This window comes from Varanus komodoensis, unplaced genomic scaffold, assembly GCF_004798865.1.
Source record: "Varanus komodoensis strain SLA01 unplaced genomic scaffold, ASM479886v1 scaffold27, whole genome shotgun sequence".
NCBI classification, from domain to species: domain Eukaryota; kingdom Metazoa; phylum Chordata; class Lepidosauria; order Squamata; family Varanidae; genus Varanus; species Varanus komodoensis.
In genome coordinates this window covers 8,653,590-8,673,507 of record NW_025335701.1, presented here as the reverse complement: position 1 = coordinate 8,673,507, position 19,918 = coordinate 8,653,590, and the positions used below count along the sequence as shown (strand labels likewise).

Here is a 19,918-nt window from a genome sequence, read left to right as displayed (position 1 = left end):
GACCATGCCCAGAATCCCTCATTTAAACCTCTTATTGCTGGTCTAACAAAACTTTTGGCAGTGTGAGATCCTTCGAGTGACTGGAAGGCAAAGGGAACTGGTTTCAAACTTTCTGCAGGGGATACAGCCTTCAGGAGTGATGAATTATGACTTACAGATGAGTAAGCGCTCATCCTGACATTTCTTTCTCATGCTAACCTGTTATACGTGGCCTTCGCCTAGCGTTTCCCCCATGTGTTGACGCACAGTCCTTGAAGCGATCCAGGCAACACCCTTGCCAGTGCTCTTCCGCCTTATTACGGAGAGTGGGCTTGTCCCAGGAAGTCGTGGCTCTGTGCTTCAGGTCCCCATTCAAGGAGCTGGTTTTAATCTATAAAGGCTCACATGGCTTAGGACCACGATACCAGGTGCAGCGCTTCTCCCAACCATGATCGGCTCTGCGGGAGAAGCAGGTGGTGGCACAAGGAGGAGGCCTTCTTGGCGGACCTCCATCTGTGGTGCCGAATCTGTCATCTCTTCAGGGCCAGGTTAAAGCAGCCCCCTTTCCTGAGATTTTTAAGGACTTACTTGCCCACCCCCCACCTTCGGCAGCTTGAGGGGATTACCAGTTTTGTCTCACAGTGTCACTCTTTTTGCATTTTTAAACTTCTTGTTATTGTCTCTTTTTATTATTCGTGCTGGGCTGTTTTAAACTTTTAAATATTTTTTCTGATTTTTGCTATTTTTATCATACTTTTATCATCTGTTTTGATGGACTGTGTAAACTGCCCAGAGAGCTTTGGCTGTGAGGTAGGATAGAAATGAAGCAAAAAAATAACATAAATAAATGGGGCACATGTTTGGTCTGCAGAAAGGTCTCCAGCTGAAAAGTGGTCTTGGGTAGAAGGTGCTGGGCGCAAGTTCTGCATGGGTCCTTGGGGAGGGTCCTGAATGGCTTTTCACGTGTGCAGCACAACCAAGATCCATTCCCTTTATGCAAAAAGGATTGGATTATTCGTCAGTATTCATCCTTAATTGTCCTAGGACAAGTTGGAGTCCTGACTGCCGTTGCCATGTTTTATAAAAGCTTGGCAAGTACTTTAATGGAGAGCTGAACTTCTTTGTCACTGATGGGAGACATGATTGTTTTCATATTTGTGTGTGTGTGTACTTTTCTGCAGTCTACAACTCTGCTGAGCAACTTTTCCACCTCAACTTTAGAGGACTGTCTTTTTCCTTTCAATTGGACTCATGGACTGAAACTCCAAAGTATGAGGTCAGACACTTTCTTTGTTAGTAGTTAAAATACTAAGCAAAATAGGCTCTGTGTTTTGAAAAACTTGGCAGTTTTCTTTGGGGCCATGATATGTGCAGTTCAGGGCCTTCCCCTTCAGGTCTGTGAGCAAGGCCCAGTTGCTAATCGTAGTTTGTAACTGGGGCCAACCTGGAGGCCCTCACACCCCTGCCCCTAGTTCTTGCTAACCACAGTTTGACCTGTTCACAACATGGCTAGTGACAACTATGATAATACCCATTCAGATGCCACAGTAAACCGAGAAACAAGACAGGGAGGTAGGCAGAGAAATGCATGTGTGTGCAGGGTGTCCCTTCCCTGCCACTAAATCATGCTTTGAATATCAGTCCCGTGGCTCCTGACCAGGGCGCTGCATTTGCAGTCTGAGTGTTTCAGAGGGCTTATTCCATCAAACAAGGGGCATATGACAGTATACTCCCCAAAGCATTCTTGTTTGCATATCAATCAATCAGTTTTTTTATTTGGTCATTGAACAGCCAATAAATAAAACACAAAATTACTGTTAGTTAAAAATAAGAAAAATACAGCACTAATAAAATTACAATAATTAAGATAAGAAAATAAAAGCATTCTGGTAGAACCTAACAACATTTAGGGTTATTCTGCCACACACTGTACAAACTACCGAACAATATTTGGCTGTAGTCAAGGAGATAAAATTGGATTGATCAGATAAAAGTAACCTAAGATAAAAAAAAAAAAAATCGGAGTAACCAGGATATTTAGAAAGGAGGGGGAACAACACTTCCTGGCGAGCACCTGTACAGAGAGGGCAGTAAGGAATGACATACTCCAGCAATTCAGCTGTTTGCAAATCAAAATCCATAAAGCATTTTTCATGCAATTTGCTGCCTGCTAGCCGTGAGAGCTGTCGAAGCCTTCATTTACCCTCAGCACACAGCGGCTTGGCTCAGTTCTCGCACTGGCGGGCACACCATAGCATCCCATTCTAGGCTTGTGCCACTTTAGAGCTAGTTTCTGTCCTGTTCCACATTCCGACTTGCTTTTGAAATTCAGAGCGTGTTTGAAGGTAAGAGAGCCGCCCCACGTTCCTAGTTGGACGGTGGTGCACACATACCATTAACCTGCCAGCATGAGGTACAGCAGTCATTGTGCAATCGAACTAACCTTTATTTTACTCTCCGCAGCCAAACTTTGCCCATGGTCTTGCTTCTCTCCAAATTCCCCACGGGGCAACTGTGAAACGCATGTACATCTATAGTGGAAACAGCCTGCAGGACACCAAGTGCGTAAGATACTGTGCAGCATGTCCCCAGTAGGCAGACCATCTTCTGCCCACTTGCATGCACAGAAAGCCATTTGGTTTGAATTTCCAAGGGAACCAACCCCATTTGTACTTCTTAAAGCAACATATGAATTGAAACAAAGTTATCTTTCAATATTCATGTTTTCCAGTCACAAAATGAACGGAAGAATGTTGTGGGCACGTGCACAGAAAAATACATACAATGAAAATAATGTTAAGATAACCTGAATAAGGTGCTTGCGGAAAACCATATTAGGCAAAATTCCTTACCAAATAATTATGTTAGGAGAAATGACTGCAAAAATGCATGTTCGAGGTTTGCACCGATGTTTTAAAATTACAAGTTGATGTGAAAAGGGGATAAAATAATGAATTTGATAGCCCATACTTTGCCCTTATCGGTCACCTCTCCTCGTCCACTGCAGCACCCCCTTTCCCTTCTTCCCAGGACATGTGAAAGTGTCATGCAGAAACTGAAGTAACACAAGCTCAGTTTGAGCATCACACCAGCCACTTAGAATCCAAACCATATTTTGAACACCCCTAGCAAAAGCATGGTTTAGAGTTTGTTTTCTTGTTTTTATGTTCCTTGTTCTGATCTCTGGAGGCGGAGTAGTGGCCATAACCATGGTTTATCAATTCACACATCACACTAAATCATGATTTGTAACCTTAAACCATGATTTGTAACCTTGGTCAGTTAACCTCCTGGAAGTATTTCAGTTTGAATCCGGTTGTTTAAAAGCAGATAGTGTGCATCTCCGGAACACTTTGTCTGCCAGTTTAAGTGCAATTTTAACAGTAGAAAGGTATTCTGTTTGGCTGCAGATCCTGGCAGTTTTCCATGTTGCAGCTTTTATATGTCTGGTTGTTTGGCATAATGATACAATTATTTTAGAAGATGGAATCTTTGCCCTCACATTTCTGTGTCTGACAGATGTGACAGCACGAAGCCCTTTTTTTCTGTGCCCTCATTCACATGTACGTGTTTTATCATAAATGATCTCACTATTTCAGGGCCCCTTTGATGCCTCTCAGCTGCTTCCTTGGAAATGTGTATGCCGAGAATATAGATGTTCTGAGAGATGGAACCGGACCCTCAGGTTTACGGCTTCGCTTACTCACTGCAGGTACAGCTATAGAGCAGAGGTATTGGTGTCCATGTTTGTGTCCTGGCAAAAGCGTGAAGGAGAATGCACTTCTCCGTAACTGCTGCATATGGCAAAGTTCTCCACTTCCTCCCCAGAGCTGGAGAGGGCTCCGGCATTCCAGGACCCGCGGCTTCCGTTGATTTCAAGGCCTTTGGGCTGTGTCCCATTGCACAGTGCCAGCATCCCAACCCTCCCCGCGCATCGCAGCGGGGAGATGGCACCCCAGGGAGCTGGCAAAAGTGCTTGTCTGCCTCTCAGGAGTGCTCAGTAGAGCTCTTTGCTGTGTCCCGTACTGACATTGCAACTTTTCACCCATTTCGGGTAGCTTTTTGAGCAGTTGGTTTGCTTCTGCATGGGGAGCAGAGTCGGCTCATTGTGCCATTCTTCTTGGATTCAGATTCCCTTTCAGGACTAAATGAATCCTTTTTGTCAAAACTGGTGTTTCTTTACACACGCTAGGCATGCGGAGGCCACAACAGGTGTCCGGAAAGCCTACAGCAGGACTGAACGGGCAGTTGGAGGTGCCCCCTCAAATTAAACCATGCCCCAGTGGACCTCTAGACGGGTCTGTGTTTGCCTCAGAGCCCCTCAGAGCCTCAGCCAGCTGGCAGCAGCCTGAGAAGATGCCCAAGGGTATTGGAAACACTTTAGTCATCACACCGTTGTGATTTGCAGAGCCAACCGTGGCTTGATATGGCTGCACCACTAACCTGCATTTGATGATGGCTTCTGAATGGCTGCTAAGCTAGGATCTAGAACTTCCAAATCAAGAGCCATGATTTGGGATGTTGCGCCATCCTTGGGTCCTGCTATCTGGGCATTCTTTGCAAAGACAAGAAAGGCGGCTGGCCACAAACCACGCATGCCCTTCAGATCAGTAATGCAGAGTCATAGTTCTAAACCATGACTAGCACAAGCCATGATTTGGTGTTCCACTTGACCCAGCCCTGAGGTGTCCCTTGGTGCATTGTCCTGTGTTACTAAGGATTTCATGTTACTTGTATTATCATCGCAGGCTGCTTTATTGGTTCATTCAATCATCAGGCCTCAGCACTTAAAGATAGAGCAGATGCTTGTAAGTGTGGTTGTAGCTCCGTAACCTGTGAATGCAGTTCACGTTCACCACAAGTGTGATTCAGGACCTGTGTTAGACCTTGCCGTTCAAGAGTGGGATTTGCAGTTTTGTGTTGCACACCCAAGGAAAGGAAATGTAGAGTTCTCCAAATTTGCAGTTTGATGCCCTAAAACATAGGTTCAGACAGGGCATATTTAGAATTAAAGTTTGCTGCTCCTGTAGATGTACAGCAAAACACCAATCACCCCTTCTAGATTTCAGAAAAATGATAAGTAGCATTTTGCCTCAGATTGTAACCCTGCTTGTACCCTTTTTTGGGGTCTTTTACCTTGAGATCACTGGATTGCAGAGTTCGTAAAATAGTTACTGAAAATCTTGAAATTGATTTTAAAAAAGAAAAACCTTTTTGGAGGGGAATGAAGCAGAAAAACTATGAATCTGTTCGCACATAGCAGCAACAAATCTTGGGTTAATACAAAACTCGCTAAGTCGTGTGCTGACATTTTGAGTATGCAGCCTCTGATCAGAGGTTATTTGCAATGTGTGAAGCCTGGTCACTGGGTTAATTGTGAGTTATACTTTACCTTAGGACTAATTGTAGGCTAACAGTGGGTTGTTTAACCCAAGATTAACCTATAGCATCTGGGTTTGCAGCTCAGGGAAAAACCTCTGGTGAGTCTAACAGGGGTGACACAAAGCTCTGGCAAATTAACCCACAATTTGCTGCTGCTTGTGAATTCAGTGTTGGATTTGATGACACCTTAAGAGTGGGAAAACCCAGGTTCAAATCCCTGCATGGCCATAAAGCTCGGTGGGTGACTCTGGGCCAGTTACTGTCACTCTAGGGCCTCTGGTCCTTGTGCCCTGACTCCGGACTGTCTTGCTCCGGCATTTGCTGAGCTGCTTTAGTTCTAGTTTTCCTTCCCAGTCTGGCCAGCTTCTTCCATGCCATAGGCGTGGGAATGTTATTTTTGACCTACTCGCTGCTCTTTGGGCACTGGAGGTTAATTGTATTATCTGCTGCTTTTGTGTCAAAACATTTTGCTTTTTCACCCTAATTTGGGGGGAGGCGATTTGCCCATTTCCAAGTGACTTTGACTGCCCCACTGGGCCTGGTGACCTTGTTCTCCCAAGACTAGAGTATTGCTTGCTTAGAATAAGAGAGTGCAGTAAAGCCATAGCTGATGTTAAGTCAATTTTGCTTCTGTTTTTACAGAGAAGGAGAAAGGAGAGCTGCCTAGGACAGGGACCATATACCCTGGTATAGTAGGAAGGAGTTAGCTATTATCCAGATAATATAAATGGTTTTGAAAAGGCACTGTTGCAAGTCCGGATAAGGTACATGCCTGAGCGTTTATGCACTGAAGGTTAATTCATTCACTTGACACGTGAACCTGAAGAGGCTCAGCTCTTTCTAAATAGTGTAAAGTGAACATGTTTGGTGTGTGTGGGTGGGGGGAGGGGGGATCACGATTGACAGAAACACGGTTGTTGTATTGCATTTATATAAAATGTGTGTAAGCATTACATGGGATTATCGGTATGCTAGTTATAATTTTTATTGCAGCATATTTTTTAAAGGCTTGAAAGGATATACAGTAGTCCCCCGAAATTCCTAGAGCACCTGCAAATTGTGAAAAACCGTGAATTTGGTGCCAGTGATGGGTGCGGGCCGGAGGGCAGGCACGCGCACGTGTGTGGCGAGGCAGGGGCGGGCACATGCTGAGATCGTTTTCTCCGAGCGAGTCCAGACCGATTTCCTTGGCTCGTAAGGAGATCGGTTTGAACTCGCTGGGAGAAAACGATCTCTGTGCGAGTAAGCCGCCACACAGAAAATTCAGCAAAAGACTGAGGCTGCAAACACTGAAGCACAACTTCAGGGGGATATACTGTAAAAGATTTGTATGGCTTAAATCTTATCTTAAGCATTTGTTTCGAATGCTCGCCTGCCTGGCACTCTAAGTCAACCTGGTAGGGGAAAACCAGATGTAGGCTTTTAAAACAAAACAATAGTGTGGTTCTTCTCCGTGGGCTCCGTGGATCACGCAAATGGGCTCGGCACCTGCATGGGGTCTGTGGCTGGGAAGATGCTTTTCTAGCTGAGCGGCTCACTTGCGGTTTCTGGGGCTTCCAATTCCTCCAGAACTCTTAAGTCAACCTTGGAAGCTAGCTGTGCTTTTCTATTCCTAATTCATTTTAATTGTGAGCTTAAAAATTAAAGCAAATAAATGAACAAATTTAGTTTTAAATTACTCTATTACAGTGATTACTCATAGTATTTTATGCATAGCAAAATATACTATATATGTATTATTAAATCTATATTCCACCATATTTGCCCAGGGCTCTCTTATTAGGGATAGTTATGCACAGACATCAACAGAGGCAGCTGAGATATCCATGCATTTGTCCATTTGCAAATTATGCCTAAAAATTACATTAAAGAATTACAATCTTTATCAGCCAGCCGTGTTCTTGAAGGTGGCTGCTTTGTCCTCCAGTGTTGTAATAATAGTTTTTTAGTTGCCAAAAGGGTACTGCAAATCTATTTATACTGGCCATGCATTAAATTCCAAGAGGCAAGTAGTCTATTGAAAAACCCCCCAACATGCCTGTTTGTAAATATTAACGAGCTTTCCATCACAGAGTTTATCCCTATTACTTACTCCTCCCCAAAAAGAAGCCATCATTGGTCATTGTCAAAATGTATTGGTTGGAAAAACCTTACCTGTATTACACGTCCAACAGCTGGCTTATTTAAATAAACCCTTATTGAAAAATCATTGGCGTAACCAAAGCTTCAGCTCTTGCTGAATTAAGATCCCTTCCCCCTCTGAGATGGATGCCGATGAAGCATCCTTTGGTCAGACAGAATAGGAGACTCGGCTACAGTGCTCTGTTCTGTCTTAGGACATATTTCTAGATAGGGTTCACAGGCTAGTGTAGTGGATCAGCCTCAGTCCAGATTTCCAATAGCAAGGGGGCCTCCAAAGCTGTGCAAGCAGCAGCTCCTAGCCTAGGTCTTGATAATCAATACCTCTTTTGCCCATGTTGCCATTCAGCTGATGACAAGCACAAAGCAAGGAAGGGTTGAAAATCATCCCTAGGATCATCAGGCTGACCTGAAGTAAAAAATCAGCCTGCCTGTTTGAGTCTAACAGTCTTGCCCATTTTTAAGGTGGGGCTTCCCCAAATAATTAAGTTTGCATGCAAAAATAAACTGTAATTGATGTGAAACTGTGTACCACTGCTACCTTACTGTCCTGATTGTAGGAGGCAGCCTACAACAAGTTTTATGACATCAAGAGTCTAGTGCGGTTTATTTGGGTAGATTCCAGACTGACTGGAGGGTAGAGGAGCCTAGTCTGAGCAGAAAAGACAAAATTTAGTCAATAAATAGGCCCAGTGGTAGCAAAGATCAGAGAAGTCTAAGTTACCCACTTTCATTGGAAGTTGCACTGTTTCAAAGAGATCTTTGCCAGAATGAAAGTCCATAGGAATTTACGAAACAAGGCATCAAGTTTCTGGAAATACTTGCCAAGTATAAATAGAACAATATCATGTAAAAACATAACTCAAGGCATTACATTCATCTTGGCTGTATTTACTCTACCCCATAAACTCAACTTTACAAATGGCCATCTGGAATGTCCTCATTAATCTACTTAATTCAGATTTAAGATGTATTTCTGGAGGTAAGTATTCCCAAGAAAGTAATTGAAAAATCCTAATTTTGTTTATCTTTACAATGTGTAATACCAAGCTTTTGGTTGACAGTTGTGGAGAATCCACTTAGGTTATCCATTTGTTAATTGCCATGAACTGAGTGTATGTACATCGGTGGATATGAAAGACAATTCTAGTACAGCTTTTATCTGTGTAGGAACCCGTCCCACAAAAACAGGGACTCCCCCCAGTGGCTAGAGACAGAAGCACCAGCAAAATTTTCAGAGGATGGCGGTCCTTTGCTCCTCCCTTCCCTTCCCAGAATTAGTTTAGTTGCAGGCTTCTGTTTTCGAAGCCCTGCACCCTGAAAGCCCTCCTGTGTGCTTGCTTTGTTTGTTTTCAAATGTATATGCTGCTCATTAGCTCGACAGGATGCTCTAAGTGGCTATCAGTGTCAATATACAGATCACAATATGAGTTGTACATTGTTCTGATTATTAATTTATTATATTCCATCTTTTCCTTCAAGGAACTCAAGGTGCCTTACCTAACCCCCCTCTTCTTCCTCTCAGTCTTACCCTTGCAACAATCCTGCGAGGTAGGTTGGGCTGAGAGTGAGTGACTGTCCTAAGTCACCCAGTGAGCTTTGTGGGCAAGTGGCGACTCGAACCAGGCCTCCCAGATCCCAGCCCAACACTTTAACCAGATTTAACTGTTATTTGATTCTAGACTACATCTCCAGATTTGCTCACTCTTATCTTTGCTTGTGCAAAGTCTCTTAAAATTTGCCTTCCTACAGCTATGTCAGATGACAACACACATCACCCACAGCCAGCGCAGTTGTTGAAATGGCTTTGGTGGCTGGGGTTGATGGGAGCTGTAGTCCCACGCTTCCATAGGGCAGAGCTACCTGTTTGCTGTGAGTAGCTCCTCTTTGGGCAGCTTGGCTGCTGATCAGACCTCTCTGAAAATGCCTCATTCTGCAAGCCAAAAGCCAATCACTGTCTTTTTTCCCTTGTTCTCCAGGCTGTGGCCTTGGTGTGTTAGCTGATGCCAAGATGCGGGTATTTGAGCGCTGTGTGTATTTCGGTGATTCGTGCCAAGATGTTCTGAGCACTTTGGGGTCTCCTCACAAAGTTTTCTACAAGTCAGAAGACAAGGTTGGACAACGAAATGAGAAGTTAATGCATATTGTATTTTTATTAGACAGTTAATGCACCTTGTACTCAGTTCTCTCTTGAATATCCTCAAATGCTTAAAATCCCCTAGAAAATGCTTTGTTTTGGTTTGTGTTCCAACAGAAAAGCCATTTCCCACACAGACAATGAGTGGATCAGCAAGAATGTTGGACTGAAACCCTTTCCCCTGATATGCAGACCCTCTGTGTATGGGGACTGTTTTATTTATTCATATTTCACTATCCAGCCCTTCCACACAAGCAACCCAAGTTGGCTAAAGCAGCCTTTTTAAAAAAACAATAACACATGAACACAATTAAACTCATAACTCTAAAATTAGAAATGGCACAGTGCAATAGAGTAAAATCATCACAGCAGAACTAAAAAACAGAGAAAATACTTATTTATTTATGACACTTGTGTGCCACCCTGTACCCCCAGTGGCTCTCTGGACAGCTCACAAAACAGCAATAGCACAGAGAATAAAAAAGCAAATTTGAAAACTAATAGACCAACTTCGTAAAACCAGGAGTTAACATGGGAACTGGGGACACTACAGGCAATAAATAAAAGCAAGCAGTGAAAAAGGCATAATAGAACCATAAATTATACTAAAGACAGGTATGAGATAAAAATGTCTTCACCTGGCTATGGAAACTGAGCAGTGAGGGCATTCCAGAGATGAGGTGCAATAACAGAAAAGGCCCTTTTCCTTGTTGTTTCCCCCTTTACTTCATCTGGGGGTGGGCGGCTCGCCTAGAAGATCTTAACAGTGCAATAGGGATATAAGGAGACAGGCATTCCTTCAATTATCACTTTTCCATAACTCCCAAAGCTTGTACAAATAAACATGACTGTAACGGTTGCCTAATTAACAGCTGAATCCCTTCTCGAGTGGATTTCTCTCATTGAGGTGCCACCGCCAAGAAGACCTCAGGTGGTGGTCTCCCAGCAATGGTGTGATCGCCCCGTGAGTCACATTTCTCAAGGATGCCACCAGCAGATCTCCTGGGTTGGTTAGTAGGTGCTGATGGGCATCCTGTCCTTAGATCTCATCTGTGTTCCCCAGGACAAATCAGAGAACGGGGATAGCAGTCTTTTTGCAGGGAAGAGAGGAGAGGAAAGGGAAAAGGACAGGCCCAAGATGGGGTAGCCTGCCTGATAGATTAAAGCAGGGGTCTCAAACGCAACTTACCTGGGGGCTGCTGGAAGTAGAGTCTGGGTGAGGCTGGGCCGCATCAAGTATGCCACCCCTGCGGTGGTGGTGGGCCTCTCATCCCGCGGCCGGCCCGGGTGCCTCCGGCGCTTTGAAGGCCGCAGGGCCCCTGCCCCGTGCCCCGCCCGTCCCGGTGCGCAGCTTAGAGGGAACATTGCGCCCAGGGTAACGACTCACGCAGGTGTGTGTGAGAAGAACGCACGGGCCGCACTATCACTAAACTTTGATATCAAATGGGGGCCACAAAATATCGTCCCACGGGCCGCAATTGGCCCACGGGCCGCTAGTTTGAGACCCCTGGATTAAAGAAATGGATCGGCTTCGTGCATCATGGCAAGCAGCCCTGTGTTGTTGCCACCATGTACCTTTTTTTGCTGGATGTGCCTGGCAGATAGTCCAGTAGTCCCCACCCTCCGTGCTCAGCCTGAAATTCAGTCCCATGCCAGAGCAGCTCCTGTAATGGACTCTCATACCAGGACCGTGGAAACCATGATGAAGCGTAGAAACCGTAGCCCAGGCCGTTGTTTCTTGTTGCGGTCTCCAGAAACCTAACTTGCCATGCTGCAATACCATGATGGGGTTGGTGCAGCACAAGAAGCCACTGTGACTCGCTGCGTTGTGTGAATCTGCCTCTTGCCTGGGCCTAGGGGTCCGGGGACCTACATGAAGGCCATCCGGGTCATGCAGAGTGTGCCACCATTAATCAGTACTCCGTGGCAGAGTAGAACATATTTCTCATTTCTGCCATGGAAGTAATTCCATCCAGTCAAACCAGACGGACACATTTATGAAATTGGACGGCCATAGCTGCATTTGAAACATTGATTTGTTTCCCTGACCCGAAAAACTTGAAATGTCATGTGGTGACGTTTGTTTGTTTGATTTTCTTTGGGCAGATGAAAATTCATTCGCCCTCCCCTCACAAGCAGGTCCCATCGAAGTGTAACGACTGCTTCTTCAACTACTTCACGCTTGGAGTGGTGAGTTTCAGAGTTTGAAGGCAATTCTGCTTGCTTTCCGTCTCTCATCGAGCGGTTTGGGGCCAGTAATTGACACCCAGCCTAACCTACCTCACAGGGTTGTTGTGAGGATAAAACAGAAATGGATCATGAACACTGCTTTGAGCTCCTTAGAGGAGAGGCGGAATATGAATGTAGCAAATAAATATACTTCTGCATGTCCATATTGTGCCAGCTAGGGCCAGCACGGTTAAAATCCACCAGAGCTCCTTGGCAGGAACATTGGAGCGGCGGCTCTGCTTTTGCCCGTTTGGCTGTTGGGTTGTTAGTGCCATCTGTGCTGCACAAACCCCGCCTGCCGCATTTGGCATGCACTACTTGCACAATGCAGCGAGGTCCCTTCAGAGTTGAAGGTGCCCTGGAGAGAAGCCAGGGCCAGTGCCTGAAAAAGCAGAGGAATTGCACTCCGTATAGATTCAGAGACTAGAGACAGCTCTCCACTCCATCAGGAGCTCTTAGCTTTTGAAGTGGGGGAGTTAAACCATTTTCTTCCTCTGCTCCCAGTTCAAAATAGATCCTGAAATAAATTGCTCTACGCGGACGTGATCCTGTCTGTACACAGACTGAAAATGGGCCAAGGACTTTCTGCTCCCTTACGGGGACGTGCTTTCATCCTTTGCATTTAGTGTTGACTCACTTTATTTCTTTCCCCTTTTCTCCCTCACAGGATATCCTTTTTGATGCGAATACTCACAAAGTGAAGAAATTCGTTTTGCACACCAACTACCCCGGTCATTACAACTTCAACATGTGAGTAGAAAGAACAGCTTGCGCTCCTCGTGGAGTTGGGATGCCGCAGGCTAGGAGGTGTGCTGACTGTGGGGAAGCGCCACCTGGGTCCTTTCCGCGTCCTAAGCCTTCATTGAATGTCATTCACATTTTCCCAGACTTGCTTAGGTGGCTGCAAGAGTTAGCCTCTTCTTAGAGCAATTTCCAAGTATTTCAGGTCCCATGCAATGCAGTGGATTCTGCACTTGTGTTTATCTGTAGTACTGCTCTTTCTCTGGCAGGGCCTGTAACCAGCAGAAAATAAGCTTCTGTAATGCATTAGATTATATGTAATGTTGTCCATGGGGTCTCAATGGGTCGGGCACAGCTTCGCTAAACAGCAATACTGTTAGATCCAGGTTTTGAGCAAATGGAACGGAGCATTCTTTAGAATTGAGTCTCTCTTGGGCCCATCCATAAGACTAGGTTTCACCATCTATGTCCACAGAAGGGTTTCTACCCCTTCTCTCCTCCCCCCCAGAAGAACCAACCCTTCACTCAGATATGTCCCAAGATGCCCTTGATTAAGTTTTCTGTGTGGAGGTGCGTGAAAACCTTTGGGCTCAGTATCTCTGCAGACGTGCCTGAAGACAAGTCAGAGGAGGAGGTGGAAAGTGTGGGGAGGACACTGAGGGTGTGAGAGGAGGAGGCTGGTGAGGACAGCGGGGCAGAGGAGGAAACCGGGCTGCATCTTTCGAGGGACAGCTTGGCTGGGTCTCCTGAGCCTGTGGGAGTGCAGGCTGTTCAGGAAGAGGAGGGGTGGAGTTCAGCACCCAAGGGCAAGGTCAGAGAGGGAAAATGGAGGGTGTTGAAGCGACTTGCAGCCAGGGGAGGGTGACACAGTGGAAAGCCCCACCCTAAGGGGGGCCTTGGTAACCTGAGAAGGGAAGCTGTTGGGAACCACGGGGGAATTCATACACAAGGCCAGATTCGCCCAAGTGGTTGCTTGTTCCGCAGAGCCTCCACAGTGAACCTGGCACACAGCTTCTTCCCCTCCCGCGTGTGCCTTCCTTCCCAATTTCCAGGGTACCATGGGATGAACAGATTCCTTCTCCTTTCCCACTGCAAAACTGCGTGGTTTCTTGCCCCACGCAGCTGCTTTGTCCCTCTGTTTTTCTCTTCCCCCGAGACCAGAAATGCTGGCCGTTCCCTGTTTTGGTGGCCACCTGCTCACCCTTCGAAGGGCTGGCGCTGGCCACCTCTGATTCTTGTTGTGCACTTGGAAATGTCCCACCCTGTGCAGAACTAGTTGAGCACCCTTTGTCCTGTGAGCGGCTCCACCTGCGACAGCGTCTCTGTCTCGCCTGGATGGAGTTTCCCTTCGCTGGCCCTCGTCCAGTCCATTGTCGCAGCCAGAGAGCTGCAGGCTCACCTGGAAGGATGCAGAGGAGAAGTAGACACGCTCCGGAGCGCCGGATGATCCTGCTTAGCAGTGCCATATACAAGTTGAATAGCACGGGGTCGCCCTGGCCAGATAAATAAGCAAATGCTGTTAACAATTAAAATGACGCTTAAATAAAAAGGTCTTTGCCTGGTGCCGAAAAACAAATAACGACGGCACCAGGCGGACCTCTCACAATAAGTTCACTGCTCTGGAGCACTGAAGCAGCAGTCACTAGCTTTCCTGGACAAACAAATCAGCCACAGATAGTCCTGCTTGGGCAAGGGGGGAATCCATTCGATTTCCTCCGCTTGGTTCTCCGGACTCCAGCCTGCTTTCTCCCTGCCCAAAGTCCCCCTTGTGCCCAGCACTCACCTGGGCATCTGGCAGGCAGCAAGTGCAAGTGGTGTTCTCTTTCTGCAGTTGTGTTGGCGGGCCTTGTGCATTTTGCACCCTTTGTTCAAAGAAGGGGTCCGTGGGTGTTTGCAGACTTGACCGCAGCACAGCTCACCTCCTGGCCTGGGCCGGGCGAGGGAGGGACGTCCACCAAGTGCCAGAGGCAGATTCTGGCCAGATCGCTCTGTTTCGGCCTGTGGGACAGCCCTGTGGCCCGTATGTGCAGGCAGCTTCTTGCATGCCTCCTTGTGGCAGGCTGTAAATTCCACTGGTCAAGCAGCAGAATGCCATGCAGGTCGGGGTGGCCACAGTGAGGACTCCTGTGGGCCTGCAGACAAGCCCCGGGCAGCGCAAGAGCTCCGAGTATTCCTGTGTCTAGTTGAGGATGAGCTATGTCTGAAACGGTGACCCTTGCTCATGCTTGCATCCCCACATAGTAACTGCAATTTCCATGTTTCTAGCTACCACCGTTGCGAATTCAAGATTCCACTAGTGATTAAAAGAGGTAAGAGGTGGCACAGTGGTGAACGAGCGTGGATTTGAATGCAGTCTGGGGGACACGGAAAGTGAAAGAGGCCAATGGGAGTAGGGGGCCTTGGGCGGCTGCGTGTGGAAAGCCCCCTGGCCATTGAAAGCCATTCTGAGCCATCCGAGCGAATGCAGGCCCACCCTTTGTACAGAGGCAGATAATGACGTCCTCTTTGGGAACGTGAGCGCTGTGTGCAGAAGAAGGAAAACCTCGAGTGCTTCGGCACTGTGCAGTGCTCACAGCCCAGCAGATTCTGGTCGCCTAAGGAGATGCTATCGCTCAACCCCAAAATCCCGTACAATTCAGGGGCCCTGCTTGCAAGGCTTTGGTTTCGTTCCTGGCTCAGCTTTGAACAAGCCCCCAGCCTGGTGCCATGTTTGTCCGTAGGAGGAAGGGCAGAACTTGGACCTTTGCACACCATGCATGCGTTGACATGAGCCCCAGATTCCAGCAACATCCCAGATGCCTTTGGGCTTCCCATCCGAGGAAGCGGGGCACCTGCGCCATCCCTTCCCAGCATCTCCATTGCCTCTCCGTGTGCCCCAGCTGCTCAGTGCAGAGGGGACCTTCCCCTCTTCATGAAGGCTCTCCACCCCATGGAGAACCCCGATCGTCCACAGCCCAGAATCCTGTATTCGGCAGGACTCACTCTTCCCAGCCAGAGGGCAGCTGGTACAGCTCTCTCCACTCCCTCCACTTGGAGGGTAGAGACTGCGTGTTTTTACGGCACCTTGAGGAGGGCTTCCGGGTAAAAAGCGTCAGGATTAAGGCTCACGAGAAGCCCTGGTCCCCAAAGGGTGGTAAGGGGGCAGCTTGTCCTGATTCAAGGAACTCCCCAAGTGCTTGCCTTAACGGCTGTTTATTTAACAGCTCCAGGGGGTCAGGGGCACAGGACCCCCGGAAGTAGTTTAAAAAGATAACTGGACTCTAATCCATAATCGGAGCTGCCTTGTGAGAGCTCTAATTATTGTTTAGCTTCATTTAACTCTAGTTCCCATATAAAGAAAGCAACCTGTTTTCAAAATACTTCCCAGTCAACTGACTGATGCTTGCATGCAGAAAGAGGAAACTTGATCCGTTTATCTTAGATTTCCCTGAAGTATCTTAAATTATTTTTCAAGCTGCCTCTTCTGTGAATATTTTTACTCATCAGTAGCTTCTTATTTCAAAGCTGATTCCGTGGAAATTATTAAATATGCAGTGACCCTGAGGGCAGAACAGCTCTAATTAATTCCAGGTTTTATGTAAAGTGCTATTTTGAAGTCTACAGACAGCTCTTGCTGTTACATGCCAAGAGAACAGATCTCAATAGATTGTCCTATTTTTGCCCTTGTTAAGATGTTTTGTTTGCGTTTCTAGTCTTTTCCGGGAAAAATACGAACAGGGAAGACTTATTCCCATGACAGACCCCATCTTGATCACTCTGTTAAAATTAATCAGTTCAAATTTCCTCCCTTAAGGATATTTGTCCCCTGGCCATGTCTCCTCTCTAGGTCTCCTCTCCTTCTTGCGGTTTCCTCCTACATTAAATTTTCTCTCCTCCTTCACTGTATCCCTTCCCAAGCTTCCCCATCCCCACCCTTACACATGCTCTCAGTTCAAGCTCTCCGGCCATTGCCCGGGCCACGTGTGCAAAAAATCAGAGGCCTTCGAAGAGGCCAATTCCTGTGCCAAGAAAAGCTGTCCATGCAACCTGTGCGGACCCTGGGGTGTTAACATGATTTTTCTTCCACGCTTATTTCCCAGGGTGTGCAATTTGTTATGGTTTTGCTGGACAGAAAAGTCCCCTTCCTGTCATCAGAAACCGCACTCATAAGCTGCCCCTGAGATTTCGGCAGGCATTGCCCCTAGGGCTGGAACATGTGTTGCTTCAAGTGCAAGCTGAGGTCCCCTTGGGGGAGGTGTGATTTGCACCCATTCGGTGCTTTCCGTGCCTGCTCTGTCCTTCCGTGGAACCGCCGTGCACACGCGCAGAGCAAGTCAGCTGTTCTCTGTGCTGGGCATTGTTGAAGAATCCCACCCATCTTGCATGCAGAAAGGTGGATGTGTTTCCTGCTGCTTGGCTCCCGCCAGTCAGGAGAAGCACCCGAAATACCGATTTGCACCAAAACGTGAGAAGTGGGCTCATCTTGGGGGAGCCAGTCCAACTTTCCCATGGACTCCTTTGGGAATGGGGCCTTCCCCGGAGCTTTGGAAGCATCAGTCTTAAAAGGGCTCTTCTAAGCTTTCTTTGCCACAGCCATGTTGCGTTTGCATTCTGCACAGAACACTTAGCATGCTGCTGGTGGAAAAGAGACCATGGGTAGCAGAGGGAGTGGCATGTACTTCTGAAATGTTCTCTGATGGGAGCTTGGTTCTGTTCTTCCCCCAAACAGAAAGCACCGAGTCACAGATGGAAACCTGCACAACCTATAGCAAGGTAATCAGAGCCGTGGTCACGTTGGCCGGGACAGGACTTGGACTGCAGGAGAGTTGCGCCCTGGTTGTCCCGGAGTGATGGAACTGGTGCTGCATTTTGTCGCTTAGATGGACCCTTTCAGGCTACCTTTGGCTCGGGGAATGAGGTTCAGGAATGTGTTTCTTTAAAGGAAGGGACAGGGCAGGGGGGAAGGCTCTCTCTGAGAGTTGGTTCTTTTTGAACTGTGAAGACGTTTTCACCCTCATGACAGCTTGCAGCCCTTAGGTAAGCCTGTCTCTTAGGTAAGACTGCAGGTAATTTTCTCATGTAGGTAAATCGTTGACCAGATGCGCTCAGGCAATTACTGAGTCCTTACCAAGTTGCCTCTTAATTATTTATGATTCAAAGGACCAAGACATTTGTTAATGACATCCTAATACGGCAAAGTCTCTTGAAAGTAAATTGCTTAGGGGAAGCCGCTTTTTACCTAGATCTAAGATGACCTCCTGCTATACAAAAGTCAGCTTCTTATTAAGATGATCCCTGTGTGGGTATTTTGGCAATCAGATATTTATAGCCTGTCCTTCTACTTGCAAAGTGGGAGTTTCACTCTCCACTAGGCTGCTAAGAAATCAAATTTTTAAAAGTTAAAGCTAAATTAAAACCTAGAAAGATATTTCCTTACAAGCAGTGGCAGAAAACGTCCAGGTAATAACATTGTGCAAAGAAAGAGAGAGGCATTGCTGGGAGTCCTACAAGCAGTCAACTCCATGGGGCACCTAAATAGCAACAGAGGAGAATCCAGGCATGCCTCCCGAGGGAGGGAGGGAGGGAGGGAGGGAGGGAGGGACTGTAGGGTCTGATCCTACAGTCTGGGTGGGACAGCTGGGGAGGCCCTGACCCCCCAGCACACTGCCGCCCCTTCAGTGGCTGTGGGGCACAAAGCAGGGCCCCTGTGGGGAATGTAAGTGAGCAATCAGAGAGTCGGGTTCCTGCTGGAGAAGGCAGCCCTTTTTGATAACTTGGTTGGTGACGAACACCAAGATTCTTATTTAGCCAGTTGTCATTCTCTGGGTAGCATCCGGATATGTTAAAATAATTTAAAGTGGCAAAATCCACAGAAGTGCAGTTCAGTAAGGCAGCACTAAGGTATCACGTGGACAAGAAAAGCTGAAAGAAGCAAAAAGAGGGGATGTGGGCAACATCTGCATTAAAACGATGACACATTGCAAGGACCACGTGTCAGGTTTCAAAAGTTAGAGGAAATTGAGAGACTCTGCCTGGCATTAGAAGGACACTGAGGTCGGTGCTGGAGGGCATTTTGCAGCCAGAAGGCTGCTCTTGAGGAGGCCCTCACTCTTGCGAACTGGAAGTTGGCACTTGAATTTTAGGAGCAAATGCTGCATGCAGACAAAGAGGGCTGTATTAGAAGATGCATGGGGCGCTTCATCCTCTGAGTAATCTTCAATGTGCTTGCAGTGGGACAGTATTCAGGACCTTCTTGGACATCCAGTCGAGAAGCCAGTGGTCCTTCACAGGTAAAAATCCCACCTGCTTTGTCGCTTGCATCGGAGTTGCTTGGGTTTCGGGGGGCAACAAGAAAGAGGGGCTGTGCAGGAGAAGTCACCTTGCCCCCCTTTCATTGGCTCTGAAACGAAGGGCTACTGAAACTCCATGACCTGTGCAAGAAGGGAGCCCTTCGCGATGCCAGATGCTGGTTTGTATTGCCTGTCGCTTGGAACTGCGGCACCAAAGCCCTGGTTTCAAGGTCATCCCAGTTACGTGGAGGTGGTCGCCAGGAGGGAATCTGCCTTTACCTTCCCTTTTAAGATGGAGATGCAGTGCCAGTCCTCCCAGCCGGGTCGCTGCCAGATGGGCTGGACTGCAGCTCCCGTGCTCCCCAGCCAATGGCCGGTGTGTGATTGGACCTGAAGTCCAACGCCTGTGGGCGACACCAGGCGGGAAAAGGCCAGTGCTGTCTGTCAGTGCAGTTCCCCGTCCCGTTCGCAACACGCTCGCGCACGATCCTTAACCGTGTCCAAGGGAAACGAGGCGGCTTGCAGTGCCCCCCACGGTGGAAGCAGCCACCGGAATTCCGGACAGGGCGAGTTCTGTGCTTGCTGCTGAGCTCAGTGCGAAAACGCATTGCAAGAAGTCTGACTCAAAGGCCTCGCTGAAAACAACCGGTGTTCTAGTTTTGCTCTGTTTTCCTCAGGTCGTCTTCTCCAAACAATACAAACCCTTTTGGATCCACGTTTTGCTTTGGACTGCAGCGGATGATCTTTGAGGTTAGGAAAACAACTCTCTTAAGCTGGAAGGAGGAGCGAGGGGCTGCGGGAATGCCTTCCTGACGCGCTTCGCTTGCTTGCCCCCCGCCCTTTCAGTGCCAAGGTTGACGACGGCGTGCTGGACCCCTCCCAGCAGACCCACGGCAGTCTTGCAGCCAGCTCTGCTCCCAAATCTCATTTCTGGCTGCTATTGCTAAAAAAGAGTGGCCTTAATAATCCACTAAACAGGGAGCAAGCATCCTGGTGATTAAAAATAAGTGTAGATCAGTGAGATTACCCTGCAGAGCTTTTG

The 19,918-nt window shown here is 47.4% G+C and overlaps 1 protein-coding gene across 6 annotated transcripts in view; it reads left to right on the top strand.

Moving 5' to 3' along the window:
- The window catches only part of PHAF1 (phagosome assembly factor 1), a 61,464-nt gene that overhangs the window by 29,357 nt on the left and 12,189 nt on the right, over positions 1 to 19,918 (top strand). For 5 of the 6 annotated variants that reach the window (XR_006415126.1, XR_006415125.1, XM_044434278.1 and 2 more), the window contains 10 exons: positions 1,161 to 1,255; positions 2,443 to 2,540; positions 3,579 to 3,691; positions 9,480 to 9,613; positions 11,744 to 11,827; positions 12,534 to 12,616; positions 14,873 to 14,916; positions 17,316 to 17,359; positions 18,818 to 18,876; positions 19,554 to 19,626. Coding sequence is in view for 4 of the 6 variants with exons in the window: in XM_044434278.1 (XP_044290213.1) it covers positions 1,161 to 1,255; positions 2,443 to 2,540; positions 3,579 to 3,691; positions 9,480 to 9,613; positions 11,744 to 11,827; positions 12,534 to 12,616; positions 14,873 to 14,916; positions 17,316 to 17,359; positions 18,818 to 18,876; positions 19,554 to 19,626 (827 nt within the window). In the remaining 2 variants the exon portion in view is untranslated. The remainder of the gene's footprint in view (positions 1 to 1,160; positions 1,256 to 2,442; positions 2,541 to 3,578; positions 3,692 to 9,479; positions 9,614 to 11,743; positions 11,828 to 12,533; positions 12,617 to 14,872; positions 14,917 to 17,315; positions 17,360 to 18,817; positions 18,877 to 19,553; positions 19,627 to 19,918) is intronic. The other variant, XM_044434279.1, reaches the window with a different exon arrangement.